The sequence below is a fragment of the Rhinatrema bivittatum genome, chromosome 9, assembly GCF_901001135.1.
Source record: "Rhinatrema bivittatum chromosome 9, aRhiBiv1.1, whole genome shotgun sequence".
NCBI lineage: Eukaryota > Metazoa > Chordata > Amphibia > Gymnophiona > Rhinatrematidae > Rhinatrema > Rhinatrema bivittatum.
Window position 1 is genome coordinate 31,477,943 of NC_042623.1, and position 18,246 is coordinate 31,496,188.

The 18,246-nt window shown below is 44.6% G+C and overlaps 1 protein-coding gene across 2 annotated transcripts in view; it reads right to left on the reverse strand.

Moving 5' to 3' along the window:
• Window positions 1-18,246, reverse strand: part of LOC115099031 (protocadherin Fat 1-like) — a 54,512-nt gene that overhangs the window by 13,581 nt on the left and 22,685 nt on the right. For both annotated transcript variants that reach the window (XM_029616284.1, XM_029616283.1), the window contains exons 2-3: window positions 11,383-11,520; window positions 4,729-4,937 (exon numbers count right to left, since the gene is read on the reverse strand). In XM_029616284.1, coding sequence (XP_029472144.1) covers window positions 4,729-4,937; window positions 11,383-11,443 — 270 coding nt within the window. In that variant the 5' untranslated portion in view covers window positions 11,444-11,520. The remainder of the gene's footprint in view (window positions 1-4,728; window positions 4,938-11,382; window positions 11,521-18,246) is intronic.

Here is an 18,246-nt window from a genome sequence, read left to right on the forward strand (position 1 = left end):
GACCCTAGGGAACCCAACAACTTCCGCCCCATCTCCAACCTGCCTTTTGTGGCTAAGATTATGGAAAAACTAGTCAATACCCAATTATCAGACTATCTGGTAGACCACAACATTCTCCACCCAACGCAATATGGATTCCGCAAATCACTAAGCACCGAAACCCTCCTCATCTCCCTTACAGATCACCTCATCATGGGTCTGGACACTCCTTCCTTCTAGTACTTCTTGACATCTTGGCCGCATTTGACATGGTGAATTACTCCATTCTCCTTAAACGACTTTTAGACATCAGGATAACAGGTACGGCCTTCAAATGGTTCGACTCCTTTCTCAGTAACAGAGGCTACAAAGTAAAAATCAATAACAAGGAGTCTCCACTCATCAACTCCTCAAGAGGAGTACCGGAGGGCTCCTCTCTGTCCCCCACACTCTTCAACATATACCTTCTTCCCCTCTGCCAGTTGCTTACGAATCTAAAACTTAAACACTATCTCTACGCTGACGACATACAAATCCTGATCCCAATAACCGAATCCCTCTCAAAATCACTTAAGTTCTGGGACAACTGTCTCCAAGATATCAACTACCTCCTCACTAACCAAGAACCTGGTTCTGAACACGTCTAAGACAGAAATGCTCCTTATATCTCCCAACCACAACGATAACCTTCAATCGACCCACACCAACACCCTGGTCAGCCAAGCAAGAGATCTCGGAGTTATAATTGATAACCAGTTAAATCTAAAGAAGTTCATCAAAACACAACCAAAGACTGCTTCTTCAAACTTCAGGTGCTAAAAAGACTCAAACCGCTTCTGTACTTTCAGGACTTCAGATCTGTACTCCAGGCCATTATATTTTCCAAATTAGACTACTGCAATTCCATTCTACTAGGCCTTCCCGCTTCCTCCACCAAACTGCTTCAGATGCTTCAAAACTCGGCCACTAGAATCTTAACAAATTCCAACAGAAGAGACCACATCACACCCATCCTAAAAAATCTGCACTGGCTCCCTGTAAGCTTTAGAATCTTACACAAGTGTCTCACAAATCCATTACAACCGGACCCCTATCGATATTCTGTTAAAGCTTACTCTATGCTTATGGCCAGGGACACAAGAACACTTAGACTCAGTAAAAAGTATAATGTATTTTTATTAGTCAATATAAGTGTTCTCGGGAGATACTGGGTGCCCTTAGTCTTTCAAACTGACCAGCATCTCCTCGTATACAGAAAGTGATCCTTGTTTTATAGATAACATTCAAATACAGGGTAGAAGGTTCTAGAGACTTGCATGACTGCCCAAAGGATCATTTACATAAGTTGTGATGTCAAATGCATGATTAAATCATCGCTAACTATCCCTGATTGGCTTCCCAGGATGTGTAGCCCATTTCCCATGGCTCTCTTTGTTCTGGTAAACTCTTACTGGTCAAGTCAATCAACACGTCTGTAACTGTGTGGATTACAAACTCCTGAGAATAGTGCCTGAAGCTCCCCTGTGGTGACTCTATGAATAGACATCACCTGTCTGGTGCCAGCTTGCCTCCATAGATATCCAGGGACATTCTGTAAGTCACTCAGAGTCCATTCAGCCCAGGCAGGCCAAAGACACGCAGAGGGTTCTGGGGATTTCCTTCTCCATTTGTGTTCAGGCATACTTCTCAATTCACTACCCACTCACTCTGCACACCTCTTCTAGACCCATCAGAGAAGCTTACAAGGGCTCGCTACACCCTTCCCCAGCCAAATCCACACTCTACTCAGCCACCAAAGAACGAGCCTTCTTGACAGTGGCGCCAACCATCTGGAATGCTATGCCCCCCGAACTTAGACAAGAACCCTGTCTACTGACGTTCAAAAAAAAAACTCAAGACTTGGCTATTTCAACAAGCCTTCCCTTGATCTGGGACCTCCCCAGCTACAGTAACACTTCAAGGCCCTCTAGTCGATGCACCCCACTTCCGATACTGTACATGACTTGATATTGTTTAGTTCCGAGTTACCTCTGCCACTGGCTCCTCTTCTTCCCAGTTCAAGTACCCCTGTTTTATTGTAACTTTTCGCTATCTTTGTTTATGTTAATGTTATTTCCCCCTTGTTCCTTGTAAACCGATATGGTATAAAAAAAGCTCTAAATAAATAAGTCACATGAAATATACAAAGCCGAAAGACAGAACTCGGATAACAAACATTTAATACCACAACCCTGAAAGTCATAATGCCCACAGTCAAAAAACAAAACAACAAATCACTGAAAATACCCACCACAAAGCTATCCTTTACTCAGCTCTAAATAAGTGCATTTTGAACTGACACCTAAACGTCCAATGATCATTTACATGCCTGATTGCAAGTGGCAGTTTATTCCATCCAAAGGGAGATGCACAGGACAGAGCACATACATGAGTAACAGAAGATCTAATCAGACTAAAAGAGGGAGCCTCCAACAAGCTCTCCCCTTTGCAAACACAATCAGGCCGATACAATACAGTGCACTCAGGCTAGCACACTGGGTAACACTCCTATTGGACGCGCTAAAATACCCCCCAATGCAAATTCCATGTAGATGAGGCTGTTAGCTATTACCCTGCGATGCCAAAAATTGTCCCATGGCCAAGGCGCCCTTTTTAACGTGGCAAATTTAATGCCTGCCCAGGAGCTGGCATTAAAGCATGCTGTGCTTAAGGGCTCACCAAAAAACCCCCAAAAATCCTGCTTTCTCTGATTCCTCCTATTAGTAGCATTGCAATACTAAGTAGGAGGAACCACAGATCAGAGTCATGTCGCACACAAGGGCTGAACAACAACAAAATCCTGTTTTCTGTGGCTCCTCATAGGGGAAAGCAGCATACTCGAGGTCTGGCCCGATTGGCCAGGAACCCCTGCCAGCAGTTAGTGAAGGCGTGAATAAATGAATATTAAATGTCAGGCACTTAATAATTTATTCACTCCTTCACTTACTGCCAGGGCCGGCGGAAGCACTAGGCAAACTAGGAGGGGGCCTAGGCGCCAGGGTCCCAGACGGCAGCAAGAGAGAGGAGACAGACGCTGCCGCGGTGGTGGTAGTGGCAGCTCAGCAGCTGCCGGCAGAATATTTCACCAACAACCGATGAGTGACCCGTTCATCCTCACCCAACCTGACTACTGGCTCGAGTGACATTAGTTTGACTCGAGCTGGTAGGGGATGGCGCGATAGACGGATCGCTCGTCGGTGAAATATTTTGCCAGCAGCTGCTGAGCTGTCACTACCGCCGCCGCAGCAGAGCGCCTGTCTCTTCTGTCTTGTTGCCAACTGACGAGTGACCCCTCCATCCTCACCTGACCCAACTACATGCTCGAGTGGCGTGATGGGGGGGGACGACAGCTTGACGGGCGGGCACAAGGCAGAAGGTTTGCCTAGGGCGCCTAATACCCTTGCATCGGCCCTGTTTACTGCCAATTGATCCATTCACTGTCACATATCAGTGAAAGGACCAATCCCCTTTTGCTGACAAGCGTTAAGTGAAAAGGACCAATTGGAAACAGCCCTGTTGGGAGTGGGGAGGGAGCGCTGGCCAGGCTGTTGTGGACACACAGCCACATCTCCTGGGCACCCGATGCAGAGCTCTAGGGATGCACAAATTATCCATTGCCTGTCCCTTTTAGCGCGGCAGATCATTTGCCTGTTGCATTGAGCAGCCAAGAGAAGTGGATGTACCCACGTTTTTTACGCACTGATATTGCATCAGCTTGAATGAGTGACTAATTACATACTGCCTCAACTTCTCCATAAGCTAGATCATTTCATGCAAAATCTTAAATGCTAAGGCCATAGATTTAAACTGTGCTCAGGACTGGATAGGCAGCCAGCACAGTGAGGTCAAATGGGTAATATACCTCGTCTCCAAGTCTAGCATCAACCAAAAGCTTGGCTGTCACATTCTGGACCAACTGTAATCGAGTGCGCTTTTTAGGTATCCCCCCTTCTAAAGAGTTGCAGTAGTCCAGCCAAGGCATAATTACTGCATAGATTAGAACACAAACTCCTCCAGGGGTAAAAAACGGGAGAATAACCCTGAACTGGCAAAGATAAACCAAAACAATTCGGAGCCACCAAGGAACTAGGAGAGCTGCATCAATCTCAACTCATTAACTCCTCACCCCATCTTTAACTGGATTGCAGTAGTAACCCAGATTATCACAGGGCAGGCGTGCCCAGACTTTTCCTTTTGTACCAATAGCACCTTGGTTTTTGGGGGATCGATGTTCAGCTTATTAAGATCCATCAATTTCTTATTAGCAGCTAAGGCATCGTTGAGCCTCTGAACTAGCGCTGACCTTGATGAAGGTGAGTATCATAGCTGTAAACCACTGATCATCCTCACATTCAGCGAGGAATCAGTACCTTGGGCACCTGATGTTTTTCTGCTGCCATTTCCAGCTTAGGGCTGGGTATAGATCGTACCTCAAAGAACGGTAGCGATACAGACTAAACGGACCAACAGCTCTACTAGGAAGAACCCTAAGGAAGATACAGCAGTCAGGAAATGGGGAGGGAATGGGAGCAGAAGTGTCTCCTATATTAGCAATGGGGAACCCAGAGTAGGGGAGAGCATGTGGAGTTGTGAAAAGGGATTGAGGGGCATATGATAGGAAATGTATTGGAGATGAAAGGCTTTCTAGAGGGAGACTGATGGGGAGGAGAGGAATAGCCTGTCCTTCCCCGTGGGGCACCGGTTCCATACCTCTCTGTCCAGCCTCTTCCCCGAGGCCACGTTCAGGCGCACTGCTCCGCCCTCCAGGAAGAACCAATCAGCTTCGGGCCCACTGAGGCACAGCCGGAGGCCGCTGGTCACTGGGTCTCCAAATGCCGTCAGGTTAGCAACGAAGGTTGCGTGGGGGCTGTTCTCTCGGATTTCAGAGAAGATGTTGCTGACGCCAGAGCACTGGTCCCCTGGGCAGCAGGCACACAAGGATTAAAAACACAAAGGAAATGAGACACTTTCTACACAGCAAGGCTTACCCCACTCCAAAACACTTTTGGTGACCAATGAGATAAATTTTCTGCTGACTGTGGTGGGCAGGTCGTCCGATATTTCTGCACGTATCAATTAGTTTTATACCCCATTATAACAGGCTCTTTGTTAGGCTCGTCCGATATTTCTGCAAGTATCAATTAGTTTTATACCCCATTATAACAGGCTCTTTGTTAGGGTCGTCCGATATTTCAGTTTTATACCCCATTATAACAGGCTCTTTGTTAGGCTCGTCCGATATTTCTGCAAGTATCAATTAGTTTTATACCCCATTATAACAGGTTCTTTGTTAGGGTCGTCCGATATTTCTGCAAGTATCAATTAGTTTTATACCCCATTATAACAGGTTCTTTGTTAGACTCGTCCGATATTTCTGCAAGTATCAATTAGTTTTATACCCCATTATAACAGGTTCTTTGTTAGACTCGTCCGATATTTCTGCAAGTATCAATTAGTTTTATACCCCATTATAACAGGTTCTTTGTTAGGCTCGTCCGATATTTCTGCACGTATCAATTAGTTTTATATCCCATTATAACAGGCTCTTTGTTAGGCTCGTCCGATACTTCTGCAAGTATCAATTAGTTTTATACCCCATTATAACAGGTTCTTTGTTAGGGTCGTCCGATATTTCAGTTTTATACCCCATTATAACAGGTTCTTTGTTAGGGCCGTCCGATGTTTCTGCAAGTATCAATTAGTTTTATACCCCATTATAACAGGTTCTTTGTTAGGCTCGTCCGATATTTCTGCAAGTATCAATTAGTTTTATACCCCATTATAACAGGTTCTTTGTAAAGGCCGTCCGATATTTCTGCAAGTATCAATTAGTTTTATACCCCATTATAACAGGTTCTTTGTTAGGCTCGTCCGATATTTCTGCAAGTATCAATTAGTTTTATTCCCCATTATAACAGGTTCTTTGTTAGGCTCGTCCGATATTTCTGCAAGTATCAATTAGTTTTATACCCCATTATAACAGGCTCTTTGTTAGGCTCGTCCGATACTTCTGCAAGTATCAATTAGTTTTATACCCCATTATAACAGGTTCTTTGTTAGGGTCGTCCGATATTTCAGTTTTATACCCCATTATAACAGGTTCTTTGTTAGGGCCGTCCGATGTTTCTGCAAGTATCAATTAGTTTTATACCCCATTATAACAGGTTCTTTGTTAGGCTCGTCCGATATTTCTGCAAGTATCAATTAGTTTTATACCCCATTATAACAGGTTCTTTGTTAGGCTCGTCCGATATTTCTGCAAGTATCAATTAGTTTTATACCCCATTATAACAGGTTCTTTGTAAAGGCCGTCTGATATTTCTGCAAGTATCAATTAGTTTTATACCCCATTATAACAGGTTCTTTGTTATGCTCGTCCGATATTTCTGCAAGTATCAATTAGTTTTATACCCCATTATAACAGGTTCTTTGTTAGGGTCGTCTGATATTTCTGCAAGTATCAATTAGTTTTATTCCCCATTATAACAGGTTCTTTGTTAGGCTCGTCCGATATTTCTGCAAGTATCAATTAGTTTTATACCCCATTATAACAGGTTCTTTGTTAGGGCCGTCCGATGTTTCTGCAAGTATCAATTAGTTTTATTCCCCATTATAACAGGTTCTTTGTTAGGCTCGTCCGATATTTCTGCAAGTATCAATTAGTTTTATACCCCATTATAACAGGTTCTTTGTTAGGCTCGTCCGATACTTCTGCAAGTATCAATTAGTTTTATACCCCATTATAACAGGTTCTTTGTTAGGCTCGTCCGATATTTCTGCAAGTATCAATTAGTTTTATACCCCATTATAACAGGTTCTTTGTTAGGCTCGTCCGATACTTCTGCAAGTATCAATTAGTTTTATACCCCATTATAACAGGTTCTTTGTTAGGCTCGTCCGATATTTCTGCAAGTATCAATTAGTTTTATACCCCATTATAACAGGTTCTTTGTTAGGGTCGTCCGATACTTCTAGCAGTATCAATTAGTTTTATACCCCATTATAACAGGTTCTTTGTTAGACTCGTCCGATATTTCTGCAAGTATCAATTAGTTTTATACCCCATTATAACAGGTTCTTTGTTAGGCTCGTCCGATATTTCTGCAAGTATCAATTAGTTTTATACCCCATTATAACAGGCTCTTTGTTAGGGTCGTCCGATACTTCTGCAAGTATCAATTAGTTTTATACCCCATTATAACAGGTTCTTTGTTAGGGTCGTCCGATACTTCTGCAAGTATCAATTGTCAATATTGTTAGATCAGTGGTTCCTAACCTTTTTTATGCCACGGTGCACCCAGGACTTGTTGCACTTTGTTGCAGCACACTATCAGCTCCCCCTGGCATCATCAGCTTTCTTTCCTTCTCCTCTCAACCCCTGTCATCATTACCTTCTCTCCACCGCCATTCCCAGCATCAGCACCTTCCCCTCCATCCCTGGTATCATCAACATCCCATCCCAACCCATCCTTCCCTGTTCCTCCACCTTCCAGCATCACCACCATCTCGTACCTTCCCTCCCTCCCACTCGCTGGCATCACCGCCTTCCCTTCCCTCCCAGTTCTAACCCTCTGCCATCACCGCCTTCCCTTCCCTCCCTCCCTCCCCTAACTTTCTGGCATCACCACCATCCCTTCCCTCTTTCCCCTACTCCCTGGAATCTCCACCAACCCTTCCCTCTTTCCCCTACTCCCTGGAATCACCACCAACCCTTCCCTCTTTCCCCTACTCCCTGGAATCACCACCAACCCTTCCCTCCCTCCCCTAACTTTCTGACATCACCACCATCCCTTCCCTCTTTCCCCTACTCCCTGGAATCACCACCAACCCTTCCCTCTTTCCCCTACTCCCTGGAATCACCACCAACCCTTCCCTCTTTCCCCTACTCCCTGGAATCACCACCAACCCTTCCCTCCTTCCCCTAACTCTCTGCATCACCACCCCCCCCCCCCCCCCCCCACCATCTGGCATCACCAGCTTCTCTTCCACCCCTCGCATCTCTACCATCCTCCCTAACTCTTACCATCACCGCCTTATCTTCCCTCGCTCCCTGCAGCACACTTTCTTTCCCTCCTCCTATGGCATCTCCACCATCTCCCCTAGCCTCCTGGCAAATCACTTTCCTTTTCTCCTACCTCCCTGGCATTACCAACTTCCCGGCCCCACTCAGATTCATCTCAGGACTGCAAGAGGATTCCAGTGAGCAGCGCTCCTTAGCGGCTGCTGTTTCCTCCCCTGTCTGAACCATGGGGGACCCCATAGTCTTGCAGGACCCCCCCAGTTCCGCAGTTCCGGCTTCAGCGGGGACCTGGCAGAGGAGGTGGCAGCAGCGGGAATGGAGTAATGCTCACTGACTCCTCCTGCCAGTGGGAGGCCATCGTGCAGGGGACTCGGGGGGAGGGGGTGGCAAAAGAGAGAGGAAGACTAGCAGGTGGGACCTGCGTTCATCTTCTCCCCACAAGGGGTCAAAATTTCGCACCACCCCTGAGGCAGTGCATGGTTTAGGATCCTCTGCATTAAATCGCTGGAGGAGAAAAGCCCGCTTTCAGAACGGCGCTATTTATGATTCCTAAATGGTCCTTGGTGCTCCCTGACCTATCCAAAAGTTTTGTTTAGAATTTCTTAAAGTTTCCAAAGAGCTGGGTCCTGAGATCCAAAAGAGCTTCAGTTGCTAACTGGGTTGATTCTCCTCCCAGCAGCTTAGATCTTTTTGCCTCTTTGGAGCAGTCTGGTTCCGAGATAGTGACAAGAGCTTCCCTTTTCGTTACTTTTGCCAAGGAAACAGATGAGCAATGGACTCTGCAACTTTTTTTTTGTTTAAAAAAATGTCTTTTATGCGTGTCAAAATATTTCTTCATTTCCCAATGAGGTGAAAGAAACGCAGGCTAGCTAAGGATTTTTTTTTTTTTTTTTTTAAGCCAAGAGCTTTAGCCCCAGGTGAATTAGTTTTACTGAAATTTCCCTGTAAGTGCATTCTTAAATTTCAAGAACTTCAGTATGTTTTTTGGATCCTATTCAATTGGAGAGGTTCCTATAAAACTGAGTTGTTCCAGCTGGTATAGGGAATACTGGCCTATAAGCTTTTGGAGATCCTAGTAAGATGTACGTTGTTACTATTTTTATTTTTTAACTTTTCATAGACTTTCCATTATGTGGTTTAAGTGAAATAATTCATAGAAGACTTTTTTTTTCCCTTGTATGCTTTTGTTCTTTTATCTTTGAATTTTTCTTAGCTTCTTGTATCAAGGTTCTCTTGATGTATATATTTTTGAAAATTAAAAAGAAAATGAAAAAAGAAAAACAAACCCAGACCAACTAATAACTCTGTTCTTTTAATTAAAAATTTATAAAAGCATTCGAACGAGAAAGATGACATTCTTCAAGTCTAGCATGCAAAAGCTAATAGACATGTTTTGACTCAACAGAGTCTGTATCAGGGGCAAGCCATCATCCAATGTAATTAGTAATGATGAGAAATCTTCTAGCTCCCCAGCCATGTTGCACGGTTAGATACAAAGGTCGTGTGATCCAAAGAACGCTAAGTTCCATCTCAGATCATGGGATGTGCTCAGACACTTAGAAGCCGATATTCCAAAAAAGCTGAGCATCTGACATAGGCGCCTCCATTTTAAGTGCATAAAATTCAGCTAAATTTCGGGCCTCATTTTCCAATATCGCATGCGCTACCAAAAAGGGGTGTACCTTATGCTAATATGAGTGAGTGAGTGAGAGAGAGAGAGAAAGAGACTTACCATAGTGCCTCCTCCCTAGACAGGTATTTGTATCCCTATGGGAGGCCCACCTAGTAACTCAAGGTGAGGGTTAAGTATTAGTGTAGGGGGTTAGGGCCCACTTTCACATTCAACATGAGACGTACGAACAGAACAGTGGTCTCTTGTGAAGATTTGATGACCTATGGAGTGAGGAAACTCACCCAAAGATGAGATTTGTGCAATGTTCTCTCAACCTAGCTTGATGGACTCTCTACATGGGTACGTCTCATGTTGAATGTGAAAGTGGGTAAACCTCACCTCGAGTTACTAGATGGGCCTCCCATAGGGATACAAATACCTGTCTAGGGAGGAGGCACTATGGTAAGTCTCTCTCTCGCTCTCTCTCTCTGAACCACAATAAACCTGTAACACAAATGAAAGAGGTATAGTTATTGGCTGCGTTAGGAGATGTGCTAACAGCATGGCACATGATAAATCCTCCCTACTTTACATTTGCTCCACCCCCTGAATATGAAATAAAAAATTTGCATTCGCAAATCGCGTTAACTGCTGTTTTGCGGAATTATCACAGGCGGTAACTCCTTGGAAAATGAGGCCCTTAGGTGCCTACGTTTTTGGTAGAAATTACGTACCTGACTTTAGGCCCCTAAATTTAATACTGCTATTCAGTATCCTTCCTATGTTTAGGTGTCTATTAAGCACCTAGTGCTAGAAATACCTTGTGTATATAGCTGTATAAATTCACATGTTGGGTGGGAGAAATTTTAATTTAGGGAGATCTAGACAACTCCTTAACTTAGGCATCTAGAAATCCATATTCAGAAGCAGTTAACCAGATAATTCAGAAGTTATTGAGCTAAATCAACATTTGGGTATTTATTTGGCTAAAATTTGACTGGATAAGTCGGGCAAGTTAGTCAGATAAGCTATCTGGCTAACACTAGTCGACCCATACATCTGTCCTAAAATTGGCCAGTTAAACTTATCTAGGTAACTTTAAGATAACTGGATAAGTTCAGCGACATGGCCGCAGCACTTAATATATAGGCTGCTAGTCGGATATGTTTATCCAGCTACCTAGCCGAGTTGCACAGCGGCTGAATACGGTCCTCCTAGACTTTTTGAATATTGGCCTGTTAGACAAACTCGGCTACTTCTTTCTGATAATCCATTTCTCTGCCAGGAGACTTGATGTAGCTTAAGCAGGTACCTGAAAGTCTTCCAAAGACAAGGCTGCATTTGCATAGGTCCTTTTGTATCCCTCCTTGTGCAAATGGTGGAACCTGACTGCTGGCATCCTTTTTGGCAACATATGGCATGCAAATAAATAATGACCCCCATCAGCCTCTTTCTCTCCCATTTGTGAATTTTTTACCATTTTCAACATCAGAACATGATTTAATAACCATGGGATGAAAGGCATTGCCAGAAATACAGAGAGCAAAGACCGAGAGTCCTCCTTTGATGGTGCTTCTTAACTTCCAAGTGAGCAGAGCTTCACTGAATGTAAGGATTATAGATTAACCCATATGTGCCCCTCTCTTCCCAACTCCCATGTTGCACCTCTCTGTGCTGAGGGCATACCGACCACTGCATTCTGTTTGCACGCCTTTGCTAGCCCAAGCTGTACCTGTAGTTAGTTGAAAGGACAAGCTGAGAGCCAGGAAGAGGACTTGGGATGGGGCGGCCATATCTCCTCCAGACTCAAAGGAGTGCAGCGTGTTTTCAGCAAAGTCGGAGTCAACCAGTGTCTTGGCACAGAAACCACCTAAAGGAAGAAAAGATGATGGATCATCATTCTCCGAGCTCAGATAGAGAGAAGTGGAAGCACAGAGCATGCAGGGAGATAATCCTCATCCTAAGAAAGAAAGGAACGGGTGATGTGCATAAAGTGGGAGGAGGTGAATGGTGGTTCTGGAGTGCAGGACACCATAAACTGCTTGCACAGGAGAGGGAATAAAGACTGGCAGTGAGGCCCAGGGAATAGAGCTATGATATCTGTGGACTCCAACGCAGCCTCCTGCTCCTCCATCTCACACTATGTGCTCTGGAGCAAGGTATTTATCTGCTCTGAAGTGCAAAAAAGTGGAATATAAATCAAATAAATGCAAATTTAAGCTCACCATACTCAGACAGCAATTCCAAGTTCTTAGGAGGAAAAATGCTTATTGTGTGAGATCTCTTGTACAGTGCCTTACACACTGCATACTATTCATAAAGTACATTTATTTATTTATTATTTATTTATTATTGTGCGAGATCTCTTGTGTGGTGTCGTACACACTGCATACTATTCAGAAAGAACATTTATTTATTTATTATTTATTTATTATTGTGCTAGATCTCTTGTACGGCGCCGTACACACTGCATACTATTCATAAAGAACATTTATGTATTTATTATTTATTATTGTGCAAGATCTCTTGTACGGTGCCGTACACACTGCATACTATTCATAAAGTACATTTATTTATTTATTTATTTATTTATTTATTATTGTGCTAGATCTCTTGTATGGTGCCGTACACACTGCATATTATTCATAAAGAATATTTATGTATTTATTATTTATTATTGTGCTAGATCTCTTGTACGGTACCGTACACACTGCATACTATTCATAAAGTACATTTATTTATTTATTATTTATTTATTATTGTGCTAGATCTCTTGTACGGCACTGTACACACTGCATACTATTCATAAAGTACATTTATTTATTTATTACTGTGCAAGATCTCTTGCACGGTGCCGTACACACTGCATACTATTCATAAAGTACTTTTATGTATTATTTATTATTGTGCGAGATCTCTTGTACGGTGTCGTACACACTGCATACTATTCATAAAGTACACTTATTTATTTATTATTTATTTATTATTGTGCGAGATCTCTTGTACAGTTCCGTACACACTGCATACTATTCATAAAGTTTATTTATTTATTATTTATTATTGTGCTAGATCTCTTGTACAGCGCCGTACACACTGCATACTATTCATAAAGTACATTTATTTATTTATTATTTATTTATTATTGTGCTAGATCTCTTGTACAGCGCCGTACACACTGCATACTATTCATAAAGTTTATTTATTTATTTATTATTTATTATTGTGCGAGATCTCTTGTACGGTGTCGTACACACTGCATACTATTCATAAAGAACATTTATTTATTTATTATTGTGCGAGATCTCTTGTATGGTGTCATACACACTGCATACTATTCATAAAGAACATTTATGTTCTTTATGAATCATGGAAAATCATGGAAAATCATGGAAATCATGGAAAAATTAGTTAACAAACAACTCGCCGAATACTTGGAAAACAACAACATCCTCTCTTCACCTCAATTTGGTTTCCGAAAAGCTAGAAGCACCGAATCCCTCCTTTCATCACTTTCAGATAAAATTCTCTTGAACCTAAAAAAAACCCAATCCTCCCTCCTCATTCTACTCGACTTATCAGCAGCTTTTGACACTGTGAACCATGATATCCTCTTAGATTGTCTAACAGAGATTGGCATAAAAAACACCGCACTCAATTGGTTCTCATCTTTCCTCCAGAATAGATTCTACAAAGTCAAGATAAACAACAAAGAATCACCACCTTTCAGATCCACCATGGGAGTCCCACATGGTTCTTCTTTATCCCCAACATTATTCAACATTTATCTTCTCCTTCTATGTCAGCTCCTCTCCAAATTTAACCTTATTCACTATGTTTATGCAGATGACGTCCAAATCCTTATCCCGATCAAAGATTCATTGCAAAACACCTTACAATTCTGGAATTCCTGTCTTCTATCTATCAATAACCTCCTAACAAATCTTAATTTGATTCTCAATTCCAACAAGTCAGAGTTCCTGCTCATCACCCCAAATGGTAACTACACTGCTCCCTACTCACTCACCTTATCGCCTCCAGCCTTTTCCACTCAGGTCAGAAACCTTGGGGTCACCATGGACAACCAGCTTAACTACAAAAGCTTCATTAACAACACCATAAAAGATTGCTTCTTTAAACTTCAAGTATTAAAGAGACTAAGACCACTCTTATACTTCCAAGACTTCAGATATGTACTACAACAGTGGTTCTCAACCTTTTTTCGGCCGGGACACACCTGACAGATGGTTCTCACATGCGTGACACACTGAACATGTGACCATCACGGGACAAAATGTAAATATACATTCTGCATCCTCAGGAACCACGTCGACCCCCAAAAATGGGTGCAGAGCAGAACTAGGGCATTACCCGTACGGCTCACCATACAAAAAAAAGATATTCTGGATCTGATGACATCTCAGTAAAAGCAAAGCAAACTCTCTTTACTGGCAAGCACAATACCCCTCCTTATGAAAAGACAGTAATTAACCAGGCCCTAAACACTAAATCACCTCCTATTGGGAAAACAGAGCAAGCCAAGCTGCTATAGATACCCACTTAGAAATAATTGTAAAACTATACTAATAAATGTTACAAAACAGCTGATGAACAGAATAACATCCAACAATTAAAAACTCATAAAAATTATTCAAAATTGTCTAAATATCAAAATATTTCAAAACAGCAGACACATCACATAATACCCAATAATTAAAATGGCAGTCAATCAAGAAAAATAAACTTAAAAAGCCGCCTTTACTTACCCTCTCCAGCAACTCTCCTACTCCTTTCCCTTGCAGGCCGATAGCACTCACCAGAAGCAACAGTGGCTGCTGAAGCTCTGTCCTCACAGTCCTCTTCCTTAGGGCCCACAACCAGTCACAACCAGTCTCTGTCTCACACAGACCAGTAACCTCCCTAATCAGTCTCTGTCTCTCACACACACACACACACACCAGTCACCTCCCTGACCAGTCTCTCTCAATCACACACATGCTGTCACTTACATACAAGCACACACATACTCTGTGACTTACAACCACACACACTGCCACTTATGCACCCATTGTACCACACACACAAGCTCTCACTCATGCACCCAAGCACCCATTCTACCACATACACACACACACTGCCACTCATGGAACCAGGCATGCATTCTAACACACACACACACAAAGCTGTCACTCACGCACCCAGGCATGCATTCCAACACACACACACACACACAAAGCTGCCACTCACCACTCAGGCACCCATTCTACCACAGGCACACAAGCTCTCACTCATGCAATCAGGCACCCATTCTAACATACACACACACACAAAGCTGCCACTCACGCACCCAGGCATGCATTCCAACACACACATACATAAAGCTGCCACTCACGCACCCAGGCATGCATTCTAACACACACACACAAAGCTCCCACTCACGCACCCAGGCACCCATTCTACCACAGGCACACAAGCTCTCACTCATGCACCCAGGCACCCATTCTAACACACACACACACACACAAGCTCTTACTCATGCACCCAGGGACCCATTCTACCACACACAATCACACAAGCTCTCACTCATGCACCCATTCTACAACAGGCACACAAGCTGTCATTCATGCACCCATTCTACCACACACACACAAGCTCTCACTCACGCACCCAGGCACCCATTCTACCACAGGCATACAAGCTCTCACTCATGCACCCAGGCACCCATTCTAACACACACACACAAGCTCTTACTGATGCACCCAGGCACCCATTCTACCACACACACACACCCACAAGCTCTCACTCATGCACCCAGGCACCCATTCTACCACACACACACACGCACACAAGCTCTTACTCATGCACCCAGGCACCCATTCTACCACACACACACATGCACACGCACACAAGCTCTCACTCATGCACCCAGGCACCCATTCTACCACACACACACACAAGCTCTCACTCATGCACCCAGGCACCCATTCTACCACACACACACACACGCTCTCACTCATGCTCCCAGGCACCCATTCTACCACACGCACACAAGCTCTCACTCATGCACCCATTCTACCACACACACGCACACGCACACAAGCTCTCACTCATGCACCCATTCTACCACACACACGCACACACACAAGCTCTCACTCATGCTCCCAGGCACCAATTCTACCACACACACACACGCACACAAGCTCTCACTCATGCACCCAGGCACCCATTCTACCACACACACACCGCACCACAAGCTCACACTCATGCACCCAGGCACCCATTCTACCACACACACCACAAGCTCTCACTCATGCACCCAGGCACCCATTCTACCACACACACACACACAAGCTCTCACTCATGCACCCATTCTACCACACACACACGCACACAAGCTCTCACTCATGCACCCAGGCACCCATTCTACCACACACACACAAGCTCTCACTCATGCACCCAGGCACCCATTCCTACCACACACACACACACAAGCTCTCACTCATGCACCCATTCTACCACACACACACACGCACACAAGCTCTCACTCATGCACCCAGGCACCCATTCTACCACAAGCTCACATGGAGCCTCTTCTCATTGTTTGGCCTCCACTTCTCAGCCACCTCTGGCCTGACCTCCCGCGGTACGCAACGTCTCTCCAGCCGCCTCCCGCAGTGTGCAGGGTCTCTCCGCTCTTCAGCCGCTGGCAGCGGCGCACAGTGTCTCTTCGTTCTTCGGCCCCGCCGCCGGCAACGTGCAGGTCTCTGCGCTCTTCAGCCACCGGCAGCGGCGCGCAGCATCTCTTTGTTCTTCGGCCCCGCCGCTGGTGACGCGCAGGTCTCTCTGCTCTTCAGCTGCCGGCGGCGCGCAGCGTCTCTTCGTTCTTCGGCCCCGCCGCTGGTGACGCGCAGGTCTCTCTGCTCTTCAGCTGCCGGCGGCGCGCAGCGTCTCTTCGTTCTTCGGCCCCCGCTGACGTCGGCGCGCAGGTCTTTTCGTTCTTCGGCCCCGCTGGCGTTGGCGCGCAGCGTCTCTTCATTCTTCGGCCCTGCTGGCGTTGGCGCGCAGCGTCTCTTCATTCTTCGGCCCCGCCCCTAGGGAGAAGGGAAGCACAAGCGGGGCAGTGGAACACCGGGAGCCGCGACACACCTGGTGGAGCTTGGCGACACACTGGTGTGTCGCGACACACCGGTTGAGAACCACTGTACTACAAGCAATCATTTTCTCGAAGATAGACTATTGTAATTCTTTGCTGCTTGGTTTACCCGCAAACGCTCTGAAACCTCTGCAAATGTTACAAAATGCCACTGCGAGGATCCTAACTAAATTTAACAAAAGGGACCACATCACTCCCATCTTAAAGAACCTTCACTGGCTCCCTATCAAACACAGAATCCTCTATAAATCCCTTTCAATAATCCACAAAGCCATCTATAACTCCACTCCAATGGACCTCACCATCCCTTTACAGCTTCACTCCACCTCCCGTCCGACGCGACAAGCTCAGAAAGGCATGCTAAGAGCCCATCCTCTCAAGATCTCACTTAGCAAAAGAGCTATTTCCACTGCTGGTCCTAAACTTTGGAACTCTCTCCCACCAGACCTAAGAATTGAACAATCGACCCCCACCTTTAAAAAAAGACTAAAGACCTGGTTGTTTAATCAAGCATTCTCTTAATCTTAAATTCAATATCTCAGCTTTGATCTCCATGACGGTCCTCTACTTTGTATATAATTACTCTCCTTCCCCTTTTTAAGTTATTATTATTTATGTTTTCCAAGTTCTATTACCTTGTTCATTGTAAGACATTATTCTATATACTGTCAATCTATTGTTGTAATGTAAACCGAAGTGATTAGTAACTTTGTTACCAGAACTTCGGTATATAAAACTGCTTCCAGCAGGCGTAACTTTCGGGATAGAGGTAGGGGGGAGGTTTAGATAGGGCTGGGGGGGGGGGGTTAGGGAGGGGAAGGGAGGGGAAGGTGGGGGAGGGAAAGGAGGCAGGCTGCGCGGCTCGGCGCACGCAGGCTGCCGATTTTGGGCAGCCTTGCACACGCCGACCCCGAATTTTAATGGATACGCGTGGCTACTCGCGTATCTATTGAAATCCCACGTACTCTTGTTCGCGCCTGATGGGCGAACAAAAGTACGCGTGTGCACAGATTTATAAAATCTGCCTCACTGCATACTATTCATAAAGTACATTTATTTATTTAATATTTATTTATTATTGTGCTGGATCTCTTGGACGGTTCCGTACACACTGCATACTATTCATAAAGGGGTAGATTTTAAAAAATTGCGCGATCGCGTACTTTTGTTCGCGCATCAGGTGTGAACAAAAGTACGCTGGATTTTATAAGATACGCACTGCCTGTTCCCTCCGAGGCCGCTCCGATTTCGGAGCGGCCTCGGAGGGAACTTTCCTTCGCCCTCCCCCCACCTTCCCCTCCCTTCCCCTACCTAACCAAAAAAAGAAAACAACATTCTTGTATCTTCCCAGTATGGCTTTCGGAAATCGTTAAGCACTGAATCTCTCCTTATCTCTCTTACCGATTCTATTCTATCTAATATGGACAAAAAACAACCACATCTTTT